The sequence below is a fragment of the Nyctereutes procyonoides genome, unplaced genomic scaffold, assembly GCF_905146905.1.
Source record: "Nyctereutes procyonoides isolate TBG_1078 unplaced genomic scaffold, NYPRO_anot_genome, whole genome shotgun sequence".
Taxonomy (NCBI): Eukaryota; Metazoa; Chordata; class Mammalia; order Carnivora; family Canidae; genus Nyctereutes; species Nyctereutes procyonoides.
The window spans coordinates 5391518-5418323 of record NW_026575148.1 but is presented as its reverse complement, the minus strand read 5'-3'; the positions used below and the strand labels follow the sequence as shown (position 1 = coordinate 5418323).

The 26806-nt window shown below is 38.8% G+C and overlaps 1 protein-coding gene across 3 annotated transcripts in view; it reads left to right on the top strand.

The window, feature by feature from the left end:
* The window catches only part of FAM172A (family with sequence similarity 172 member A), a 420789-nt gene extending 394610 nt beyond the window's left edge, over positions 1-26179 (top strand). For all 3 annotated transcript variants that reach the window (XM_055312860.1, XM_055312861.1, XM_055312859.1), the window contains one exon: positions 25839-26179. In XM_055312860.1, the coding sequence (XP_055168835.1) occupies positions 25839-25981 (143 nt within the window). In that variant the 3' untranslated portion in view covers positions 25982-26179. The remainder of the gene's footprint in view (positions 1-25838) is intronic.
* The last annotated feature ends 627 nt before the right edge of the window (positions 26180-26806 follow it).

The window sequence follows — 26806 nt, the reverse complement described above, 5'->3', positions numbered from 1 at the left end:
TATAAGGGAAGGGAGAAGAAATGTATGAGAAATATCAGAAAGGGAGACAGAACATAAAGACTTCTAAATCTGGGAAATGAACTAGGGGTGGTGGAGGGGGAGGAGGGTGGGGGGTGGGGGTGAATGGGTGATGGGCACTGAGGGGTACACTTGAAGGGATGAGCACTGGGTGTTATTCTGTATGTTGGTAAATTGAACACCAATAAAAATTAATTTATAAATAAAAAAAAAATAAAGTTAACCATTTGGAAGCAAAAAAAAATAAATAAATAAAAATAAAATGCAAACTCAGAGGACCCTGTCTGAGTCACTCATTTATTCGGATACTCAACAAAAGCCAAAAACGTGTGAGCCTAGATGCCGCTGCTTGCCAGTTCTGTGACTCTGGGTAGTTCACAATTTAACCTCTCCAAGCCTCAGTTTCCATGTCCATGATTTATTTAGAGATAACAGTTTCCTCCCTACTAACCCCACTGGTTTATTAGAAGGATAGAATCTGATAGTACATGTGAAGATAAACTAGAAGTTACCAAGTGCTGTTAAAAAAAAAAAAAAAAAAAAACTTTACCTGTGGAAACAATAGTGCCAAAATGCTCCAGTGGTCAGCAGGTTTCTTGGTAAAGGCTGGGTTCCATAAAGGTAAGCAAGCTTCTTTTGAGCAGGTCTTCTTGATGTCTTTCACTTAGAAGTTAGTATTGTGAAAGTAGGAGAAAGGGTTAAAATGGGAATGAATAGCTTTTTGCTATGTAATCAAAAGAAAGCCTCCAGTTCATATAGGTGGTACCAAAATATTCCAATAATACTAGTCACCCTCATTTTTCAAGCAGGACCATATGGCAGATACTACACTTGCAGTTTACCTATGTCATCTTCAGTTCTCATCACAAATTGCAAAGTAGATATTATTGCTCTTAGTCCCATTCTTACAGATTAAAGAAAGAAATGGGATTAAATAACTTGCCCAAGGTTACAGCTAGTAAATAGCATTTTACAGTTAAGGAAATGAGCACTGAGAAACAAGTAACCTAAAACAGTATTTGCTCTTTCGTACTTTTCTCTCCTTTTTTTCAGCCTGCTACAACTCTAGCTGATACCTGTATTACCTCTAAACTAAAATTTTCCAAAATGTGTTTTCTGAAATAGAAGTCCAGAAAACTGTCCCAAGAAAACTCACTGGTCAAATATGTTTGAGAGATGGTACACACTGAAATCCTCCCTTGTGGCGTGCCTGGCTGGCTCCATCAGTGGAACATGGGACTCTTGATCTCTTGTGAGTTCACGCCCCATGTAGAGATTAAAAATAAAATCGTTTAAAAAAAGAAAAAGAAAAAGAAAAAGTCTTCCCTTCTGTGTGTCACAGTGCATGTTAGCACACAGATACCTCCAAGAAAGGCTGCAATAAGGAGCTTTCCTTTGAACATACCCTTGAGTCAACAGCTGTTGGTATCCCACAAAACCAGAGGCCCACAGAATAAACTTTAAGAAAAGTTAAATGTTGAATAAGCTTAACTGTAAGTGCAGTGATCATTATGCCAGTCTTTATGCCACTATCCCAATAGACATGGAACACAATCCTCTCCATAAAATATATGTAAAATTATTGGAAATATACAGTCAGTCTGATAATTTTCCTAGATGTGTTCAACCAATTTCCTAGAGATTCTTCAAGGTAATTTTTTCCTAACCCTGACATCAACTGATAATAACGAAAGACGACAGAAATTCAGGTCATTTTCTCATGTAAGAAATTGTACTGTGATAAATGATTGAATTTATTTTATGGCACTGAAAATGATTATCCTAATAATTAAATATTAGTTTAAATTGGTGTTTTTAAACCTGTGTAATAAGCATTTCTACTTGGAGGAGAAGGTGATGTTGGTCAAAACTACTTCTTTCCATTTCCTCTTCTAAAAACCAGGAGAAAAATGAAGAACATTAATTCATTTAGTCCTATCAGATAGGATTCTCCAGTTACTTAAGAGTTATTTAAAACTTCTTCCCAGTTTGGTACCGAACTATATCTGAACTTCAAATACTTTTTGAATCAACTCAAATAAAAAATACTACATTTTCTCCTTTTATTCTTGGAAAACATTAGGTACATTGCCTGTTTTTGTTACTTCATTGTCATATATTTTGTTAAAATGCCAGAGTTTAAATTATTATTATATGCCCATTAGTTCTGCTGCCTTGGGATGTAATGACTCATATTAGTAGTCTATGTAATAAAAAGGGTTGGTGAATTTTTACTGAACTGTCCTTTTGGGACTATAATTTTTAACACTCTCTAGAAGCTTTGCAAATCCTTTAGTGATAAAGTGCTCTTACAGTACTGTCTTTATCATTGACAAGTTGTTAAGAACCAGAACTGTCTATTACCTGTAAATGTTGAGCATGACACCATGTTGATCTGACAAGTTCCTTACTTGGAGAGTCACCAAGAATACATGATTAGAATGTCACCATCTTATAAGCAAATAAGGTGATTTTGTAATCTTGTGAGCAGTAATTTTAGACTGTTCTCTGCAATTTAGTAGATGAGTTCATCTTTTTAAGATAGAGTTACCAAACACTATCCAATTAATACAGACATATTCTTTTGCTAGGTTTTAAATCATTGAGGACTGTGGAAGAAAAGAAAGAACTGGTGTAGGCTAATGAGCTAGTACTTTCGGGAGGTTTTAATTCCTGATTTTGTCCAGAGATGAAAAATATGTCCTAGGCAAAAAATTTTATTCAGTGACACAAATTAAATATTATTATATTCTTTTATTAAGTATGGTGCTTTTATTATTATATTTCTATCTGAGGTATATTTTGAAGTATATTAAATTTTATTTCTTTTTTAAATATGAATGTTGCATATAGTGAAATGATCAGATCTTCACTATAAAAACTGTTGAAGTTTGAAAGATGTATATACCCATTGTAACCACTACCCTGTTAAGGATATAGAACATTTCCCTCACCTCCAAAATTTTCTTCTTCCTTCCAGTCAGTTCTCCTTGCCCTCCCACCTCACCCCTAAAACCTCTGTTCTAACCTATCTCCGTAGGTTTTTTTTTTTTTTTGCTTCTTCTTAAACTTCACATAAATGCCATTTAGAGCTTATACTTTTTTGTATTTGGCTTCTTTCACCTGAGATTCATCCAAATTGTTTTATGTATCAGTAGTTCTTTTCAATTACCAAGTGGTATCAGTTTGATGAATATATCACAATTTATGTATCTATTCATCATTCTCCTGTTGATGGACATTTGGACTGTGTCTAATTTTTAGCTATTATGAATAAAGCTGTGAACATTTTTCTTACATGCCTTTTTGTAGAAATTTGTTTTCTTACCTATTAGATCAATAGCTAGTAGTAGGAGTGCTAAGTCATGAGGTAGATATATCTATATTATTAAAATCTGTCAAAATTTTTACCAAAGTGATTGTACCATTTTGCACTCTTATGACAGTTCTAGTTGAGTTTCTGTATATCCTTACCAACATTTGTGTTGTAGCCTTTTAAATTTTAGTTTGGAGTAAGCAGTCTATTTAAATTTCATGTAATTATTGATATCATTGTTTACGTCTCTCTGTATGTTATTTGCATTCTGTTTGTCTGGGTTTTGTGGGGGGGGTTGTATTTTATTTTAATTGCTCTAAAAGTCATTTTAGTATGCATTTTTGTGTTATTTTTTAATGGTTGCTCTAGGGATTAAAGGTTGATCTCTGCATCCTTATCATAGTCTACTCAGAGTTAACATTGTACATTGTCATGTAAAGTAAGGAGCTTACAACATTGTAATTCCATTTATCCTCTACCCTTTTATTTTTATATTTAAATGTATTTTAAAGTTTTATTTATTTATGTAATGTGTACACCAAAAGTAGGGCTCCAACTCACAACCCCTAAATCAGGAGTCAGGTGCCTCTCTTGGCATATATTTTAAATCCATGTACACTAAAACCACAGAATACATTGTTATAAATTTTGCATTAAAGATTCCTTTGGGGGATCCCTGGGTAGCGCAGCGGTTTGGCGCCTGCCTTTGGCCCAGGGCGCGATCCTGGAGACCCGGGATTGAATCCCATGTCAGGCTCCTGGTGCATGGAGCATGGAGCCTGCCTCTCCCTCTGCCTCTCTCTCTCAATCTGTGACTATCATAAAAAAAAAAGAAAAGAAAAGAAAAGAAAAAAAAGATTCCTTTGTAAAAATAAAAAATAAGGTTCCATTTTTCATAGTAGAAGAGAATATGGTCTTTATTTTTGCCCTTAGGTTTACCATTTCCATTACTGGGCATATCTTGTAGATTGAAGTTTTGCCAAGTATTATTTCTCTCTAACCTAAAGAACTTCCTCTGGCATGTCCTGTAGTGCAGATCTGCTGACCACAAATTCTCCCTTTTATTGTTTACCTGAAAATATCTTTATTTTGCCTTTTTTCTCTTTTTTTATATTTTAATTCCAGCAGAGTTAACATTATTTCATCTTAATTTTTAAAACAAATTTTTTTTTCTGTTTGAAAATAGAGTTCTGGGTTGATGAGGAGTTTTTTTCTTTCATTTTTTTAAGTTGTCATTTCATTGTCTTTGACCTCTGTTGTTCGTGATGAGAAGTCAGCAGTCCCCTGTATCATTATTCTGCTGTATGTACTAATGTCTTTTTCACCCCTCCTACTTTCAAGATTTTTTATCTTTGAGTTGTAGTAGTCTTACTATGATGTGTCTATGTGCTTTTCTTTTTATTCATCCTGTTTACCATTTGCTGGACTTCCTTGACTCATAAATTAATGTTTTTCACCTAATTTATGATTCATGGATATTATTCATTCAAATGTTTTTGCTTCCCTATTCCTTTTTTCTTCTCCTCTGGGACTCCAATTACACAAAAACTAGGTGGCTTTATGTTGTCTCACAGGTCACTCAGACCTTGTTTCTTTTTTTTTAACTATCTTTTTTCTTTCTCTTCGTTGGCTTGGATGATTCCTGTTCGTCAGTTTTCAAGTTCACTGAAGCTTTTTTTCCGCTTTGTCCAGTTGGGTATTAGTCCAGCCAGTGAATTTTCCCTTCAGATATTATACTTTACAGTTCTTGTATTTCTAGTTGGCTTTTTTTTTAAGGTTTTTATTTGTTAAAATATCTTTCACTCATTAGAGCCATTTCTTTAAGTTCTTGGACATATTTATAACAATTGCTTTCAAGTTCTGGTTTGCTAATTCTAATGCCTGGGTCATCTTTTTTTTTTTTTTTAAGATTTTATTTATTTATTAATGAGAGACAAAGAGAGAGAGAGGCAGACATAGGCAGAGAAAGAAGCAGGCTCCATGCCGGGAACCTGATGTGGGACTCGATCCTAAGACCCCGGGATCATGAAAGCAGACGCTTAGCCACTGAGCCAGCCAGACCCTGTGTCTGGGTCATCTTTAGGTCCATTTCTATTGTTTTTGTCCTGCCATCCCCACCCCTTCACTTCGGATCACTGTTTACTCTTTTTTTTCCTGCCTATCTAGTAAGTTTTTATTATATGGACATTATGGTGGTGAATCGTTGAGTTTTTTCGATTCTGTCAATGACCTTGAGTTTCTTCAGATGTAGTTTGACACTTTGTTATGGTGAGTTTTTCCCTTAGGTTTAGGTGAAAACTTTGGACCTGACAGATTATCTTTACTCCTTCTGGGTTTCACAGTGGAAAGACCAAGGGGTTAGTTAATCCAGCCTCTCTAAACTGACAGCCTTCTACCAGTTCCTTGGAGTCTTCTCCCTGCAAACACAGTTCAGAATTCAACTGAAAACAACTTGTACATGGATTTCGAACTTCCCCTCTGTGGTTGGCTCCTTTTTTACCCCCCCAGGAATCTCCCTTCCTGGTTTCCAGCAGTTCTGGTATCCCCCAGTTCCATCTCTGAACACGGCAGGCCAATAACTGCAGCCTTTTGCTTGGGTTCTAACCATTCTGTACCTTGCAGAAAAAAATTCTTTGGGGTGAAGAGCTACCCAGTGTAGATCCCCTAATTGAAAGGTTTAATCTCCTTCAGTATCTATCTGCTTTAGGTGGTTCTTCCATGTGTTTCATTTTGTCCAGAGTTTATCATTATTACCAACGGTTAACTGACTAGTAGAACAAGAACCTTCAGTATAGTATTTTTAATGTACTTGTGTTGAACTATGGTTTTTTATGTTTTTAAAGTAATGCATTTTGTAAACAAGCAAACGTGTGCTTATGTATAGGGAAAAAATGAGTAAAATAATCTATTCCAGGCTATTATTTGTGGTTGGTAGAATTCCTGGTGATTTCTGGTTTTTTTCTTTCATGTTTTCTACTTTTTCTTACAACAAACATAGGTTTAAGCAGTAAAATCCTTTCTTTGCTCTCCCAGGCATAGTTTATTTATCATTACTCTTCTTAATATTTACCATGATTCTTTGTAACCTTTGATATAGTTAATATTATGATTTCACTAGAGTGACTGAAAACCTAGCAATATATCTGTATGGCAGATTATTTTTCTGCTTTTAGGAATAGAGAATTTGGGACAAATCAAAGTTAAATGGCTTATCTAGAATTTCATGCATATTGATAGAGTAGCCAGAAATAGATCTTAAATTTTAAGTCCCTCAGTTCAGCTGTGTAAACTATTTCTAGGCCATCAGCAACCATGTATGTAGTTAATTCTGTATTTTCTAATGGGTATGGAAGAAAACTGTCATAGTTGAATATAAGCCTCAAATATTTTAGAAACTTGACTTTAGACACTGATTTCAGTCTCCTCTCCATCAAATATTTTACTAGAATTTCTAGCAAATAGAATACTTGACTGATTTTAAATTTTAATTCAAATAACCTTCCAAGAGCTAGCAAGGAAATCCCAGGAAGGCATGCCTTGAAATAGTCAGGAATTTTCTTCTTTCTGAATTGCAAGCTTCTTTATAAAATAGAGTCAAATGGATATTTGTTAGTCGCTGGTAGATATTCCTTAAACAGGAATATTTTCATCATATTCTTATGTTTTTATGCAGATAATTGACTAAAACTATCATAGAACATAGTGATAGAATTTGTGTTTTCATTCTGAAGTTTCAAATTGAAACCAAATGAAACTATCTTTTTAAAGATCTATAAAAAAAACAGAAATAAAAGGAAATATTAAACCTTCATAGTTTTCTTTTTTTTTTAATTTTTATTTATTTATGATAGTCACAGAGAGAGAGAGAGAGAGGCAGAGACATAGGCAGAGGGAGAAGCAGGCTCCATGCACCGGGAGCCTGACGTGGGATTCGATCCCGGGTCTCCAGGATCGCGCCCTGGGCCAAAGGCAGGCGCTAAACTGCTGCGCCACCCAGGGATCCCCCTTCATAGTTTTCGAAAAATAAATATATAAATAAAAATAAGCCTTCATAGTTTTCACTATGTGATCCTGGACTCTCTTCTGTGCTAGCCAAAATGCCTTACGTACAACTGGCAAAATCGGCATACAAATGGTAGAGTAAAAAATATTTCCTATCAGTGTAAAATCTGAATTTGATAACATAACAGAATTTCATTGTTGGTAGGAAATCCATACTAAAGGATGTGATATTTATACCCTACTCTCAAATAGTTTAGAAAAAAATAGTATTTGTGTATATACATGTGTATATATGTACACAAAGTGAAAAAGTAAATAATAAAACAAATGTCACAAATATTTTTAAAAATTGGAAATCTGGGTTAGAGATATTTAGGAGTCAACTGTATTATTTTTGCAACTTTTTGTGAGTTTGAAGTTTATTTTTAAAATAAAATTTATTTTTAAATTTAATACTTCTGGGTTCGTTTTCTTAGAATACATTCAAATCAGTGCTTTTCATTTCTCAGTCTAAAACCTCAGAATCACATCACTATACATAGTTTATCACTAAATTTTATATTTTTAATAAAAGAAAATTTGGAACTTGAATTGCTAACCAAAAGAATATCCTCATGTTTGAATTTACTTGCAAAAATTGTGATGAATTTAGGTAAGTAGAAATAAAAAAAAAATACTGACTAAACAGAACAATTTTATTAAGAATGACATAGTCACAAATGAATTTTATTTCCAAAGTTGTTTTAAATGATAATTGTTCATAAAAATATCCACTCAAATTGTGTATGTTTTCCACCATATGTAACACTGTAATTAAGCATCTGTCAACATTTCTAGCGGTTTTAAATTTGTATAGTCTTGCTCTGGGGCCTAAAACTTCACTATTTAAATTGTTTAACCAGAGACCTCATTAAAAAGTAAGATTTTTTCTTTTTCTTTTCCTTTTTGATAGATTATTGAATAATACAAGAATAGTTAGATTAAGAAATATAAAGATTCTTATTTTTCCCCTTGTGAAAACCTAAAGTAATTTTAATCCAGAAGTTTTAATTTGCCTTGTAAGATTAATCCAGTTATTTTTAGGGGTAATTTTTCAAAGTGCAGAGTTACTATACTTCATAATGATACATCTTATTTGTCTTATTATATAATTTGATAGTTTTTAAGTACATAATCCTCTTTTTAAATATGTAATTATGAGCTAGTATCACTGTCCACAAGGCTGTCTGAACTATGAGAAAAGAATTTTTTAAATCCAGAGTTATGAATAGTAACACTGACTTTTAATGAAATTCTTTTTTATAGAACTGCTTTCTTTAATTATAACTTTAATTTGTAAGATACTCACTTTTCTGAATAAGTTGGATATTTTCTCTGTGGTCATAAAACTTGAACTGTTATAATTTAGGTAGGTCCACGGTAAATCTAAAATAAAGCACAAAGTACTATCAGTTATAAAGTAAATGCAGTGTTTTGACTTGCATATATATATAATATAAGTTTAAAATTTAAGCAAAAATCATTCCCAGAATTTCAAAAAATGTTCTCTAATAATTACTGTGGATACTACATTTCAGTGTCTTGGGGATTATGTCATCCCAGATTCTTAACATTTTCACTATTTCACCTTTAAAGACGAGAATCAAGATTTTTACAATTCAGCAAATTTCACTGAGGCCATGCTGCCCTTCATCCTTTTAGCTGCTCTTTCATGTGAGGAAGAGACGTGAGTTATATGAAAATGAAAATGTTGCTTTCTCTTACAAGATTTCTTTTACAACATTCTGAAAATGTTGTAAGTCTACAACAAGCTTATTGCACTATGTTGGAAGAAAACTATTCTTTTTAAAAATACTGATCTGGAGTGGATGCACAGAAGCCTCATGTTTAGGAAATGACCTATTGATTAGCTGTCTAAAGTTAGAAGCACTGACCTTGAGGCTTTTTCTTCAATAGGCTTGCATTTATGGTTTATGAAAGATTGCTATCCATAGTCAGCTGAGAGCAAGTGCTCACTTCCCTCAGTCGGGACACAAACGAGTTGCTTTTTTAGCAAAAACGATAGTGATATGAATCTAAAGAAAGAACAGGGACACAGATTTCTTAGGAATATTGAGCTAACCAATGACATTAAGAGTTCTTTTTTTTTTTTTTAAGATTTTATTTATTTATGAGAGACACAGAGAGAGGCAGAGACATAGAAGGAGAAGCAGGCTCCATGCAGGGAGCCTGAAGTGGGCCTCGATCCCGGGACTCCAGGATCACGCCCTGGGCTGAAGGCAGTGCTAAACCGCTAAGCCACCCAGGCTGCCCAGACCCTATTTTTTATAGATAGAGGAATCATCTATTGGGCACATACCCTGGTTAGGCTTCATAACCTCTGGAGTAGATATTAAAGCATATTGATGGCCCCAAAATAGCAAAAATAATGTCATCCAAGTTCTGCCAGAGAATGTAACCTCAGACTTTCTGTTGCTCAAATCTTATTGGGCAAAAATATAAGTAATACAACTATCTAAAAAATAACCGAGTTGGGGGATCCCTGGGAGGCCAGCGGTTTGGCGCCTGCCTTTGGCCCGGGGTGCGATCCTGGAGTCCCGGGATCGAGTCCCCTATTGGGCTCCCAGCATGGAGCCTGCTTCTCCCTCCTTCTGTGTCTCTGCCTCTTTGTCTCTCTCTATCTCTGTCTTTCATAAATAAAAATAAGTAAATAGGGATCCCTGGGTGGCGCAGCAGTTTAGCGCCTGCCTTTGGCCCAGGGCGCGATCCTGGAGACCCGGGATCTAATCCCACGTCGGGCTCTCGGTTCATGGAGCCTGCTTCTCCCTCTGCCTGTGTCTCTGCCTCTCTCTCTCTCTCTCTCTCTCTCTGTGACTATCATAAATAAAAATTTAAAAAAATAAAAATAAAAAAATAAGTAAATAAATCTTTAAAAAAAACATTAAAAAAAATAACCGAGTTGTATAAAGGAGCTACAGTCCATCCATTCCTTTAGACTTGATTAATTTTTCTCCTGAACAAGCCAAGCTATTACACACTATCAGGTCACCTAAAACACATCATTTGGATCTCCTCTGATTTACTTCTCCCAAGTTGTTCTGTAGTGTTGTGTTGTAAGTCCTCACCAAGGACACCAGTATAAAAAAACAGCTGTTCCCCACAACTGGTTTGCTTTTACCACCTAAATACAGTGCATCATGATCAGTTGTATAACCTTCTTTGTATTGGTTAATAGGAAGCTCAGTCAAATTCTGGTCATGGTAACAAAGGGTTGCAGAAGGGGAGGTGGGCAGGAGGACAGGGTAGCTGGGTGACAGGCACTAAGGAAGGCACATGATGAGATGAACACTGGGTGTTATACATGTTGGCAAATTGAAGTTAAATAATTTTTTTAATTGGTCATCATCCAGCAATTGTACAGGTCTTTGTATTAGCCTTATGAATTAGTCTCACCTTATGCCTGCCATTATCTGATTTCTCTTACTCCTTTTGTTCTTTACTCCTTTTTCTTCTGCCCTATTTTATATATATATATATATATATATATATATATATATATATACACACACACACACACACACACAGGTCATCTCAGATGCTTTTTTCAATAGCAGATATGGATAAGTAACTATTAAATAAACAAGCAAAAGTAATTCTACTATTTTCTTACATAATATTATTAAATTTTTTCACTATTAAATCACCATAAAGGTATATGGTGATTTAATAGTGTGTAAGTATAGTGTAAAAGTATATAGCTTTTAGCCCCCCTTTTCACAACTTGTAAATATATTTTTTCTAGTATATGGGTTATAGCACTCCTTAATAATGGAACTACTAAAGTGCTTTTGTCTTAATAATCTAGGTTTTCCTTCATTTGCAACTTCTTTTAGGCAAATTTTCCACAGTCCTCATTTTTCTACTAATGGATATAATTGTTGACCCAGAAACATTGAAATCTGACTAACTGAAGACATCTTTTTTTCAATAATCAACATCTTTCTTTTTTACTGTGCAGATGAATCCTCCACCTTAGTTAATCTTGTAAGTGGATTCATGGACTTTCCCATCAGTATGACTTTTTAAATTTTGTCTGTAGGGACACCTGGGTGGCTCAGCGGATTAGCATCTGCCTTCGGCCCAGGGCATGATCCTGGAGTCCTGGGATCAAGTCCCACATCGGGCTCCCTGCATGGAGCCTGCTTCTCCCTCTGCCTATATCTCTGCCTCTCTCTGTCTCTCTCTCTGTCTCTCATGAATAGATAAATAAAATCTTTTTAAAAATTTGTCTGTGGAGTAGAAATAAAATAATAGATTCTATCCACCGATCAGTGATACCAAAGGATATATGTGAGATTATTTGGGAAATCAAGCCTATCCATTGCTACTTTAACAAGAGCCAAGTAACAATTCTTACTGGGATTTGAAAATACTTCATGGATGGGGCACCTGGGTAGCTCAGTTGGTTAAGCACCCAACTCTTGGTTTTGGTTCAGGTCGTGATACCAGGGTCCTAGGATCAAGCCCCATGTTTGATCAATGTGGAGTCGGCTTAGGATGCTCTCTCGCTCTCTGCCCCTGCCCCTTCTCACACACTCTCTCTCTAAAATAAATAGATAAAATATTTTAATTAAAAAGTAAAAAATAAAATACTTGGGGGAAGTACCTTTTAATTATATTTATAATTAAATGATAATTACATTTATACTGTTACTTAGAGCCAGTATGCAAAACAAAGAAGTGAGAATAACAGGTACTTGCCGAATTTTGTAACTCATGAAAAATATACTTTCCATCCATTACAGCATCTCAAACCTCAATGAAAAGTTTTTACAAACCTAGGGGTATCTGGGAGGTTCATTCAGCCAAGTGTCCAACTCTTGATTTCAGCTCAGGTCGTGATCTCAGGTCGAGATCAAGCCCCAAGTTGGGCTCTGCACTGGGCATAGAGCCCGCTTAAGATTCTCTCTCCCCTCTCCCTCTCCTACTCTCTCTCTCTCTCTCTCTCTCTCTCTCTCTCTCTCTCTCATAAAAAGAGGGAGGGAGGGGAGGAAGGAAGGAAGGAAGGAAGGAAGGAAGGAAGGAAGGAAGGAAGGAAGGAAGGAAGGAAGGAAAAGGAGAAAAGGAGAGGAGGGGAGAGGAGGACAGGAGAGGAGAGGAAAGGAATTTACAAACCCACAAGTATGTAATTCCTGAGAAGAAATTCCTTGAGCAATAATGAAAAATTTCAGCCTACAATTCTTCTGGACAGTTGTAGAAGAAAGAATCTGTCTGGAAAACCCAATTAGAGTTTTGGATTTTTTTTAAATGAAATTCAGTATAAATGCAGTAAGGATTATAAATGTAAATAATTTTCATAACTCTTTCTAGTAACTATTTAGCCATATCTGGTTCTGTTCAATCTTTGTTGTAAATCAGTCCCTAGTGGAACTTAATGTTAATTTAAGTGCTCATGAATTTTTCCTATCTGAAATATTATGTGGTCTTTAGTAATCAGTTCTGTCCAATATGTTTTCGTGTCATTTTCTAAACTAGTCGATAGTAGGAATTTACTATGTTTATATATTAGTAAATATATGTAACTAAAAATCAATGCATCTTTATCTGAATGGAAGATGTTATTCTTTATGTACTAATGCTGTTGTATAAATAAGTTCAGGATCCTTTAGAGATTCTTGCCATGTGCAAGGCAGTTGCATCCTGAGATTTTTTTTTTTTCCACTTACGATACTCAGAGAGGAAATCTTTGAGAGAGAGAACTGGTAAGGAAATTAAAGTATTACCAGACAGCGTGAGGGCAACTCTAGGCTTGGAGGCTGAAGGGAACAAAAAGAGTCTATTTCTCCATTACTAACTAGTATGAAAAGAAATCACAGTGTAGGAGAGTAACTGACACTCCAGAAGCTGTCAGTGTCTGTTTTAAGGTAACAGAGAGCTTTCATGACCAACAGTCAGCAACTAGATGACATTACCTGACAGAGCTAGGTCTTTTTTAAGTCTAACATCAAGAAATCAATCAAAATAGAAAACTTGGTCTTTTCATGCCAGTTTTATGTTATTTATAATAATTTGCTTTTGTGTGATGTTTTACCCATTTCAATAATTAATGGCATAAATACAGTTGAGGCTATTTAAAAAGTTTTCCTTAAGTTATAGCTGGAGGAAACAAAAGCTCTAAGAATTAGAAAAAAAAAACCTGTAGTTTTTTCAAATGATATTATTGTTTATTTAGAAAATTCAAAATCTGCAGATAAATCTTTTGGAGAAAGGTATAATTTAGCAAGGCTGCTGGATACAAAATCATCATACAAAAGTCAATTGTATTTCCATATGCCAACGACAAGCTGTTAAAGATCCAGTTATAGTAGTGTCACCAAATATGCAGCACTAAAAAGCAAAGCTAAGATATATCATGTTTGAAGGTGCGACCACTCAACATAGTAAAGATGTTATTTCTCTCCAAATTTATGTATAGGTATAACATAATTCCTGTCAAAAATCTCAGTGAGATTTTTTTGTTGATATCAATTTCTAGAGTCCCAAGACCACTGTCACTTCTGATACCAACTGCAACGAGATGTCCCTAAGACTACCTTCAGGTTTGATCATTTGGCAGAAGTACTCACAGAACTCACTGAAAGCTGTTACATTCACAGTGACAGTCTAGTATAGCAAAAGGGTATATATTAAAATCAGTCGAGGAAGAGACGTGAAAGTCACAGTGTAGGAAAGTTCCAAGGATGAGTTTCCAGTGGTCCGCATCCAGTCAAGTCACAAAGAGTGCTGTCTTCTTTCAACAACAGTGTGTGAGAATACACATGGAGTATTGCAAACCAGGGAAGCTCACCTGAGCCTTCCTGTCCAGGTTTTTCCTGGAACTCAGTTACATTGACATGGTTGGCCATCTGGTGGTACAGTGACTCCGGAAAATAGTGTGGCAGTATCTTTAAAAACTAAGCATAGAACTAATATATAGCCAGCAGTTGCAGTCTTGGGCATTTATCCCAGAAAAATGAAGATTATCTCACACAAAAATTTGTGTGTGAATGTTTATAGCAGCTTTAAGCATAATAGCCAAAAAACTGGAAACAACCCAGACATCCTTCAACAGGTGAATGGTTAAACAAACTAGTACATCCATAGCATGGAATAGTACTCAGTAATAAAAAGGAACAAGCTATAGATAGAAAACAACCTGGATAAATCTCCAAAGAACTAGGATGAGTGAAAAAGCCAATCCCGAAAGGTTACATATTGTATAATTCCATTTATGTACCTTCTTGAAATGAAAAACTTAGAGAAAATGGAAAATAGATTAGTGGTTGCCAGGGGTGTGAGAGGGGCAAGCAGGCATGGCTATAAAAGGGCTACATGAGTTATATTTGTGGTGATGGAAATGTTCTGTATCTTAACTAGAGCACTATCATATTCTAATACAGTTTTACAAGATATTATTTTTGAGGAAAGGTATAAAAGGGACACGGGATGAATCTGTAATTGCTTACAAGTACATATGAATCTACAATTATCTCAAAATAAAAAGTGTAATTATAGCTTAATTAATCTAAAAATGAAGTTCAAATTCTCTAATAGAGAAAATGATAAAACCTCATTAAAAAGCATTAAAGATGATCTAAGTAAATGGCAAAATAGATCATGTTCATTGATTGGAAAGTTCAGTATTGTAAATATATCAGTTCTCCCCAGATTGGCCTAAAGGCTTTAGTATAATTCCAAATAATTTAAGTGACGTGGGCAATCTATAATAACTACTACATCCTCCGTCCTCTCTGCTTTCTTCCTCCTTCTGTTGCCTGCAAAACAAACATGTCTGCTTTTGAAAGCCTGACGCAGCAGTACAAATGATGGTGTGGTTACAAAAGTTCATACAGTGGTTTCTCTCTGTATTCAGAATGCCAGTAGCACTTTGCTTTCTAAATTCACAAGCTTTTACTGCCATGATCTTCTGTATGCCTCCTTTTCCTTAAAGTCAAAAATGGGAATTATCATTATGATAGTGCAAAAACCACAGAAAAGGTTTATGATCCTTTGCCTTATTATATTTTTAATAGCATTTAATAAGCATCAGTTTTCTGGTGAATTCTGTTCCAGACTGTAGTTTATATAACAAACATCTATTAATCTTCAACCATGAGTCCTGGAATAAAATGTTTTGAAGCATTACCCTCCACCAAAGGTTTTGGAGATAAAGCAAGGTATTTTTCATATATGAAAAACTAGGTAAGCAAAACAGGCATATGATAATAGAGGGTACACTATATACAAAATACTGAAACATAAAGAAAGGGAGTGGCTAGTATGGGGTAAAGCTAACCAAAGACAGCTTATTAGGGGAAGTAAATATTGAACTTGATCTCTTTTTTTTTTTAAGATTTTATTTACTTATTCATGAGAGAGACAGAGAGAGAGAGAGAGGCAGAGACGCAGGCAGAGGAAGAAACAGGCTCCACGCAGGGAGCCCGACATGGGCCCTCCATCCCGGGTCTCCAGGATCACGCCCTGGGCTGAAGGCAGTGCTAAACCGCTAAGCCACCCGGGTTGCCCTGAACTTGATCTTAAAGCAATCAGGCATACATCTTCTGAAATTTTTTATTATTCTAATGTTTTACTGATTTGTAAATACTAGCTATATTTATAGCAAAATATCTGTGTACCTTTGGCCTATCACAGCCTCTCTTAACTTTAGATTTCTTACCTGTGAAATGAAACTGTTGGATAAGATTTTATCTACGGTTCTTTCTACGTCTTTACTCTTTTATATTCGGTTTGTTTCTGTCTGCATCTAAATTGAGACTAAGCCAACGACATCTTGGGAATACAAGCTCTTGAACAACTACAGTTAAAGTCTTCTAAGAGTTCCCAGTCCTAACACTCCTCTAAACCTCCTTTGATGCTAGCAAATTGTATTTCCTAGATAAGCACATTTTAGCTAAAGAGATCTAGAAGATATCTGAGTATTTATCAGTGCTTTTCAGCTAGTCACTAATGGACTGTGGATCATCGCCTCATCAGTTTTTTAGAGTGAGTAAGAAAAACATTCTACTTCCTTCAGCTTCAGTTATAGAGTATCCAACTGTCATTATATTCCAATCTTAGAGGAATTTATTTCTTAACTCCAGAAGCTAACATATATACTTCAACATAAAGGTATATTTATCAATCTGCATTTGACCCGTCTCTTCAGAACTTTACCGTGATAATTTCTTCTTTGGCTGAACTTCAGAATCACAGGTGTCCAGTCCCTGAGATTTTGAAAAAGTTTAAAAATGTCTATTGAGTGGAGCCTGGGGAGACAGGGGGATACTTACAGAAAAATTGAGAAATAAACTCAGAAAAGAAGGCTGGAGCCAGAGAGTGGAGAACTTTAAACCATATTAAGGAATTTCTACTTAATTTAACAGATCATGGAGAGCTACTGGATATTTTTGAACAGAGGAGGCACATGACACAAATGATACTTTAGAATTTTTCATCTGATAGCAAGCAGGGTACAAGATAGAGGAGAAGAGGTTAAAGGCAATGAAATTAGGAGGAAGTTTCTGGATTCTAAATGATAGGTCATCAAATCTAGAGTGAAAACAGAGGAATTAGAAGGGACGATAGGGATTGGGAACACTTTGCTGAGGTCTAATTGTCAGGATTTGGTAACTGATTGGATCAGAAGGCTGGCCACAAACAAGGGGGGAGAAAAATCAAAGGTGGCTGAGAGGCTTTGAGCTGGAATAGCTGTGTCCATTCACAGAAATGAAGAACTGGGTGGAAAAGCCTACATGGAGAGTAATAAGCCCAGCAGTTTCCTCTGGACTGCTTGCAGAAATGAAATGCCATGATGGCATATTCCCCATCCCAGTACCTCCTCACCCCAGAGCCACAGTGTTAGGAAAATGCTTTTCCTAGTTCAACTCCATTTTGTATTCAGTTCTTGGAAATGGTATTTTATTGATCTCTTTCAACTCATACTGCATATTACTATTACTATATCATTAACTTCTTTATGTGAACTAGCAGTAAGTGGATTTTATATTCCAAAGTATGTAGAGGAGTGAGCCTGGAGAATGCTCTAGAGGTGGGTGGAGTCAGTAAAAGCAATCAGGAAGGATTAAATCCTCATTCTAACTCCCCATAATCCATTCACCTTTCACCACATACCAACCCGTATTCTTTTTTAAAATACAAGTCAGATTTAATTCTCCTTTGCTCAAAACTCTACAAACAACCCTTTCACTGCACTTGGAATAAAATCCAACCCTTTCAGGATGCGGGGATGCCGGGGTAGCTCAGCACTTGAGCGTCTGCCTTCGGCTCAGGGCCTAATCCTGGGATCCAGGATCCAGTTCCCTGTCAGGCTCCCCATAAGGAGCCTGCTTTTCTTTCTGCCTGTGTCTATGTCTCTCATGAATAAAATAAAATGAAATCATTTAAATAAATTAATTAAATCCAACCCTTCCACCGTGGCCTTGGATAACTCCCCTGGCTTGGAGGCGGCCTACTATGAATCTTCTTCTACCACCACCCCCTCAATGCTCCAGTCACCCTAGCCTTTCAGCCCCTCAACTGTGACAAGCTTTTTCCCTCCTCAGCGCGCCTGCTCTTGTTGCTCCAGAGCTCGGCCTACGGTAGTCTGGCCCCAGACCTTTGGCTGGCTGGCCATTCAGGTCTCAGGTCAGAAGTCTTCACCCAGTCTGAACTGATGACCACCTCTCCTCATCCCCACCCCCCCACCATCATCCTCCAGTATACTTGTTTATTGTCTGTCTCGTGCACTAGCACATATGCCATGGGAGTGGAACCTTACATATCTTGCTCACCACTGCATCCTCAGCCCCAAGAAATAGTGCCTGGGATACAATACATACATGTCTGAAGGTATAAATTAACCCCAGAACCTCTGGAAAAACCATCTGCCCCCAAAAAATATCATTTAGAGTAGACTCCACGGTTGAGAGAAGAGGACCACAGAAGATTTGGATATTTGAACGAGTAAATGGTTTGGTATGGTTTTAGTTTGTTGTTGTTGTTGTTTAAGATTTTACTTGTTTATTCATGAGAGACACAGAGAGAGAGGCAGAGACACAGGCAGAGGGAGAAGCAGGCCCCCTGTGGGGGGATCCTGGGATCATGCCCTGACCAAAGGAAGACGCTCAACCACTGAGCTACCCAGGTGCCCCATGGTTTGGTTTTAAAATAAGGAAAGTATTTTGCAGTTCATCCTCTCTCTCTCTCCCTCTCTCTCTCTTTCTCTCTCTCTCTCCCCCCCCCAGCTCCTCCCCTTCCCTTGATACATGCAGAGTCAAACTAGCAGCCGTTAGTCATAGCTAACTATCTAGTAACAGAGAAGCCAGGAGAAAGAAGCCTGGAAAATACCTGTCCAGTTTTCCCAGCCCTGTTGGGCAGAGCACTATTTGAAAATGGAGCCCAGCAAAGCCGTTTGCTGATGATTGTGTTGGGAATAATAGGATTAGGAACCTGTACTTATGGAAATAACTATTTTTTGGTTCTTTGCATTCCCTTGTTCAGGGTTCTACCCTCTTACAATCCCTTAGAAAAGTTACTTTGGAAAATGACAAATGGAAACTGGAAAAGGGAGCCTTTGCCCACACCAAGGCTCAGATTTTTAAAGGGAAACAGCATCCCGGGAGGTCAGGCCTTGTGGCCACAGTAGGAGTAGTACATGAGACAAGAATGAAAAAGAAAGCACTTCTACACCAGCTGTGTGAGTTTGACAGGCAATTGTAACAATAAAAATGTGCCATTTTTTATCGGTTAGGAGGTTGATTCGAGAGAGAGGTCTTCCAGGTTCCGTGTCAGAGACCCACGACCCACAGCTCCCGCAGGCTGTCTCTGCCCTGCCTAAGAGTAAGTTTGCTTCCCAGATTTGTCTTCCTGGGTCTTAAGATGCCCTGTGCCACACCCCCACCCCACCCCTGACTCCCCTTCCGTAGATGAGAGATCTAGAAAAGAAGCTGCAGGAGAGGACAGGACGCCGGAAGCTGCAAACGACCCAAAGTTTCTACCACTGAGCTTCTGCCTTTGTTTCAGCCTCTTACTTCTGGTCAAGCTTGACAACTTGCCCTCAGGTCTCAACACCATTTCAGCTTTGACCAGCATTGCGTTTTCCATGCAGGGAAGGAGACCTGCCTATTTCTTACACAAGTAATTTGACACAGCAGTGCCCCATGTTAGCTCAGCTGTTCTTGGCATTTCCCTCACACAGTCCTAATGACCAGCTCACCCAATCCACTATCCCCAACAGGGGCTGAGTCTCACACTTGCCCCTTCTAACTTGGGAGAGACTCCATTAGGAACCCTTCTCTGTTCAAATATTGGTAAGTTGTGTGTGGAGGGGGTGGGGGGGGATTTCTAATGATGTTCTCCATAGAAGCTCTAGAATTCATTTCAAAATGAATTTTAGTAGTTAGATTTTATTTCTTTTGAGAAGGCACATTATTTTTCATTGCTCTAGTATTTCTCTAATTCTTTATAACTCTCTAAAAATAACTGCTGCTGAGCTCATAAGTTCATTAGTTAATCCCAGTGGGATTCAATAATGCATATTACAGACCTCTTGATTTTTATAAATTAGATTTTCTCAAGAATTCCCTTACCTGTTATTATCAACATAGCTATATTGACAGGGTCTTCATTACTTCCTAATTGCCCATATTTCTTTTTCTTGTTAAAGATCAATTTTTAAAATCAAACCTTGTCATTTTGAAGGTATCATAGACATGTTATCTTGTTAATATTGTTTCATATCTTTCTAGGATTTTTACCCCCCTTTATCTTAGGAAACAAAATTTATTCATTACCTTTTGTTTTAAAAACAAATTATTTTTTTTTGGGGGGGGGAGGGGATTGGGGAATGTCATTGAGAGGGTAGGGGCACATGCTAGTTTCCCGTGCCCTGAAACAAAGACATAAAAATTATATTTTGTATTCAAAAGTGACTCTGTCATCAGTTATATTCCCTATTCTAAACCAGCCATAAAATGTAAATTATGCATAGACTGTTGAAATTATTCCATGACCTTTTGGTCTATGACCATGTAGAATAAGGCAACTAGCAATAATTAGAATAGCGAATAGCTGACCAAGAAATTCTTCTAAATTATCTCTTTGGTGAGAACTTAGACTGTCCATCATTATACTAGTAAGCCTCGTTTCTGGCAAATTTGATGTGGTGTGTGTGTATGTGTGTGTGTGTAATATCACTTGAAGAATGATTATTTGCTTTCCCAGACATTTCTTCACTTTATTAAAAGATTCGTTGAAAAAGGTAAATAACCCACTTCTTCCTTTAAAGAAATTCTATTTACAGAAATTATATTTACATATAAGTTTTTAAGACATCTACTGCATAAAATGAGGTACAGCTTCAGGCTAGGCTACATCTGCCAAAGTAAACATCAGGATTTTGGCTGCTAACTCACTAGCATATTTTGGCATAGTTTTTGCCCAAAAAAATGTAAGCACTAAGATCAAGTGAAAGAGGAGTGTGGACAAGGCAGACTTGTAAGAAACACTTGGATTGAAGTCATCCCAGGAAAAAGTAAAGGGAAAGGGCAAGAAGAAGACACAGCAATGTTTTCTCCTTTCTTACTTAACCCTATTCTTTGAGCATTCCATTCTCAGTGCTATTCCAGCCATTTTTTGTTTAATTTCTAAATGCTATTATATAAATGTAGCCTCCCTCTTTCTCCATTACAAGAAACTTTTTAAAAATATATAGTCTTTGGGGAAAACAAATGACACATTTTAGCAATTTGATCTCTCTCATATCATTTACAGTCTCATACTTCATACTTAAAGTTTCTAATCCTTTTGACCATTTGTGCTATCTTTACCACTTTGAAATTTGCTACAGCTCACTTTTTTAAAAACAAGTGTAGATAAAGGATAAATATTCAGTATAGTATTTTATTGAAGATCTTCTGTCTCCTGCCTTTTGGTTATTTCACGGTGAATAACATCATTGACAAACCATATTTATGGAAGAAACATTAAGAGACATAAAAGACATTTTCTACTTCGTATAGGATTAAAGGTAGTAGAGTGTAGGGTATTAATTTTAGGGAAAATTAATCTCTAATATAATAAAAAAAGAATTAACTTCATTTTTATTTAAGCTGACACTTGACCATCTAAATACCTCCCATTAAAACAAATATTATGCAGTGCTTTTACTATCTTGAAATGAATTCTAAAGATAACATGATCCACCTACTTATAAGATAGCTAAATTATTATAATGCTTTAGTTAACACATAGAAGGAATAAAAGAAAAGTAACTCATAATAAAAATAATATGCATATCAATATTTTAAGTGCTCTAGAAAATCTACATAAGAAGGCATAATATAGTAGTCAGATACTTAGTCCTGTACATAAAATCACCATGGATTCAACAGCTACAAATGCAAGCTGATGCAGATGTGCTGATCCACAACTCAAGCTTCATGGGCAGCAATGCCATCAGCAATGAGGTTTTCCACAAATGGTAAACCACTCTTGGTAATTATATAAACCACTTTTGCTTATTAATATTCTGGGCAACATAAAGTACAGCATTCCTTCAATTTACATGGTAGTCAGATTCCTCAAAAATTCTGTATGTTAAAAAGATGCCAAAAGTACTTTGAGATTATTTGTTAAACACATCTAAATTCTAAGCCCATATAATTATAAACAGTTTTCAACTACAGGAATAGCTGGTGGAACATTTGAAAACCATGTCCCTGGGTGGCTCAGTTAAACATCTGCCCTCAGCTCAGGTCATGATCCCAGCTTTGTATCAGGCTCCCTCTTCAGCGGGGGAGTCTGCTTCTCTCTCTCTCTCAAATAAATAAATACAATCAGGAGGGAGGGAGGGAGGGAGGGAGGGAAGGAAAGATGGAAGGAAGGAAGGAAGGAAGGAAGGAAGGAAGGAAGGAAGGAAGGAAGGAAGGAAGGAAGGAAGGAAGGAAGGAAGGAAGGAAGGAAGGAAGGAAAAAAGAAAAAACATGTGAGTTGCAAAACAATTCATCATGCTCTATTGCCCTACAAATTGCAGGATTTCCAGCTTCCCTGGCCTTCTGCTAAATGCCAATAGTTCTTACAATCATCTTGACCACCAAAAATATCCCTACAATTTCGAAAATGCCCCACAGGCAACTACCATGCCCATTAAGAATCACTTATTGAAACTGGACAAAGGCACTTTTTTGTAATGAAGCACTGAGACCCTGTACTTTTTGATACTGAATTGATTCTATAGATTAGGAAACTGAATTCACCAAAGGTGAATTATCCAGAAAGAACGAGCCTGCCAATTCAAAAAGATACACAAATCTTTTCCTGTAAACCTGGTGGGTATTTAATATGGGAAACCTTTTACTCCCTGTACTGTGGGAACCTCTCTAGATTAGGACAGTGGGGGTCTGAAAAGTTCATAGTCCCTAACAATAGGAACAATAGGAGCTTTTGATTAAGGTAATACTGTGCTAGAAGAAATACTAGGAACCATATTTATATCCTTCAAATAACATGGTTATTTCAGAATAATTTTCCATATTACACATCATTGCAGCTTATCAATAATGGCTACTTTTTTGATTGGCCAAAACTTTCCATTTTTATATCCTTTTATGAATAGATATAGTGTTTCTGCCCTGATGGAATAATTTTTCCTAAAGTGGTGTATTCTTCAGCTACTAGAAAGCTGCTCTGAAAGTTTCCATTCTCCAAGCATTGCTTAGATAGAGGGTACTCATATCAATTTGTAAATATTGTCATTGAACTTTGGCTCGGACTTTTAAAAAATGGTCTCCAAACATGTTCTTGAAATGTGTATATGCAGCCCTAGGTGGATACACAATAACCTAATTTTCAAATGCTATTTTAATAAAATTATTAAAAGCCGACTTCAAAAATTTTTTAAAAGAAAGCCATTTTTGTGTAAAATATTCACTTTACTACTCCTTCATTTAGGGAGAACTCTCCCTCCCCCACTTGGTTCTCTATAATTCCGTTTCTAAGCCACTTTTGCTTATTACCTTTACTCCTAGCAATTTCCCTTCCTCTGACAGAGCACACATTCTCATTATTTATACTCTTAAATTGCAGGGGTAAATGTTGAGAGCCAGTTATCTCAGGGACTTTGGTCTTTTCAGCCCAGGACTAATCAAGCAGAGAGTCATCATAAGCTAAAACTAAAAAGCCTTTGTAGTGATTTTATCACCAGGGAAATTTGTTCATCCTTCAGAAAGATTGTCACCAGGAAAGAAAAAAATAAAGGAGTTAAAATTACTTCAGACCATTGACTCCTTAGGTCCCTCTAGATTCCTAGATTGAATTGGTTTTCAAGGGGTGGGAGGAATTATGAGAAGAATTCCCTGAGAAAGCTTACAAATTGATCATAGCCTTGGTAACACTAGTAAGTGTAAGTGTGATCACTATGAAGGAAATGCCAAATGAGTCTGGAAGCATGGGAAATGAGAAGGAAAAGAAGACAATTAACACCTCTTTTTCCTTTCTTTCTTCCTTTTCTTATTGTTTTTGGGAATGGGTGTTGCCATGTAGTATGTATCTGAGAATAGTCTTTCAAAAGGAACAAATACAATGGATTTTAAAGTATTTTATCATTGGAAGTGCAATTAGTTATTACTATAAGGAAACTAGATTTGCAAGCACCCATAGAAATAGGAATAGGAATTTCATAAACCTAGCCAGAAACTAGGCCCCTTGCAAATGTATCCACAGTAGGTTCGTCTGAGCATATTTAGAACTGCTTGCTTGGGTTTGGAGAATATAAATGCCTCCAAATTCAAAAGAATTCAGTAAGATTGTCATATGAATAAATCAGCGAAAATCATAATAATAAATGTCTGGATGTTACATTTATTTTAAAGAACTTGAAAGTTTACACACCTATTGATGTGGGCAGCCATATATATATAATTCCCCCCCCCCCAAGAATTCTTTTAAGACTTGTCAAAAATCAAGTCAGGCACTTTAAGGTTTGCCAGGATGAACCTACACTTGTCTCTCTCTCTCTCTCTCTCCCTCTCCCTCTTCCACTGAGTAACACTGAAATTTAACCAAAATGAGTAAACAGAGAAATGACCTCATTTTTTAATATGAATATAGTAGTGTTGGAGGACGTTTGTCAAGGATAGGACTTCAATACTGGATCATCGTTCCCAGGGCAGGTTCAATAGGCCAAATCGCAGAGGACAAGGGGAAGGAGCATCCTTGTGAGGCCTATAAAGAGAGGGCTTCCCTACTAGGACCAGCTCCCACACCTAAGTCCCATGCACAGACTGTAGCTTTCTGCTCTCTGGTCGACTGCAGCCATAGCATCCTTATTGTTGTAACTCCCAGATTGTGATACTGTCACAAAACTGTTGCTAGGCAACAAATGTGGTTACCAGGTCTCAGCGAATAGCTGAAGGGGAAAGCAAAGTGTTGCACCATTGTAGAGTAACCATAGCAATGACCTACTATTACAGACTAAAGAATTATCATTAACAATGTTAAAGTATCAGACGGAGGCCCTGAATCCCAAGACTTCCAGGCAGTATCTCTGCATAATTGAGCGATCTAGGAAGAGATTTCAACTGTTTCAAAGCTGTTCACTCATTATTTCTACGGTAGAGTCTTCGCTATTATTTTTACTTTTTAATTAAAAAAAAATTTGTTAGGAAGAGACGGGTACAATGGTATCGCCAGGAGCGGGAGCTGGTGAATCTCGTCATCTGTGCTTCCGACTCCGTCGCTGGTACCTGTTTGCCCGGGCAGGTCCCCCTTGAAAAACACTGTCCGTTATTAGGTCATCAGAGTGAAGCCACAGAGAGCAGCTGTACAGTAACATCGAGCTGTAGGGGACAGACTCGGCCTGCATCCTCCTGACCCAATAGGAGGCCTCGATGCTCCTTTCGCAGTCAGTGCTCTGAAGCGCTTTTTCAGCTTTTCTAAGACTGTCCCCGAAAAATCTTTTTTTTTTTTTTTTTTTTTAATGGGGGAGCCTCCGGGACAGCGGCAGGCCCGCCTGTTCGGGGTCTGACCCTTCAGGAAGCGTCCCGCCGGACCGGGTCGCGGGGACCCCGCGGAGAGGGGGCGGCAGGCGGGCGCTGCGGGCTGCGCGGGGGACCCCACCGGCGCGCGCGGGGCCGGGGCGGCGGGGGGTTCCGGGCGGGGAGGGCGTGGCCCCGGCCTCCGGGCGCCTCGATTGGCCCGCGGGCCCGGGCCCCGGGGCGGGGGCACAGGTGCGGCCTGCGGAAGCGGCGCGCGGCCGGGGGGGGGGGGGGGGGGGGGGGGGGGGCTGGGAGCTGGGGCGCGGGCGGGGATGCGCGGGGCGGCCGGGGAGCAGGGGCGCGGGCGGGGGCGCGGGGATGCGCGGGGCGGCCGGGGAGCGGGGGCGCGGGGGTGCGGGCGGGGCGGGGCGCGGGGCCCGGCCGCCTCGTCACCGGCTCCGCGGCGGTGTCCGCTTTGTTCTGTGTTGCAGGCACCGACCGTCACGAGCTGACGTCCTGGAAGAGCTTCCCGTCCATCTTCAAGTTCTTCAGCGAAGCGTCGGAGGCGAAGGGCGGCTCCCCGAGGCCGGCCCCGACGCGGCGCTCCCACCGACTAAAGCACGAGGAGCTGTGAGGGGCGGCGGGCGCGGAGCGGGGGCGCGGCCGGGCGGGCCCCGGGCCCTCATTAGCTCGCTTTCCTCCCGGAGCCGGGGTCGTGAGACGGTCGGTCGGCCGCGGAGCGCGGTGCATTATTTCTAGACGAGCGCACCTGCCCCAGCGAGGCGGGCGCCCCGGCCCCGCGCCTCCCGCGCCCCGGCCCCGCGCCGCCCGCGCCGCCCGGGCCGCCGCCCTGCCCCTCGGCCCCGGAGCCCGCGCGGTCCTACCGCCCGCCGCCGCGCAGCGCCGCCCGCCCGGCCCGGCCCCGGCCCCCCTCAATCCTGCCCTTCTCCTTTTTCCCCTTTTTTTTGCCCCCCCCCCCCCGCCTCCGAACAGAAGCAAACTTTTATTCTAGATTCCAGGCTCCCATTTGAGGTCGATTTTTCCCAAAGAGACTCTTTACGCCTTTCCTTTTTTTTTAAGGGAGTTCCTCCCCCCCTCCCTCCCCCACCCCTCCAGAAAAGCCCAATTTAAATTCAGAGCGTGCGCGCCCTGCTGTGCGGCGTCGTCCCGGGGGTTCGGAGCGTCGCCCCCCCTCCCGCCCCCCTCGCGGCCGGTGCCGGGGAACGCCCGGAGCGGCGCTGGCGCAGGACGCCGGCCCCGCCGCCCGCCCGCCCGCCCGGGAGCGGAGACCGCGCGGGCCCTGACCCGGGGCTCGGCCTCAGCGAAGGCCCAGCTCACCCTCCCGGGGAAGGCCCCGTCCTCGTGGAATGTCCCACTTTGCCGTTAGAATTGACTCTACTCCCTAACTGCCCGATGTGCAGGGAGCGTCAGCGCTGTAACGTAGATCGCACACTTGCTT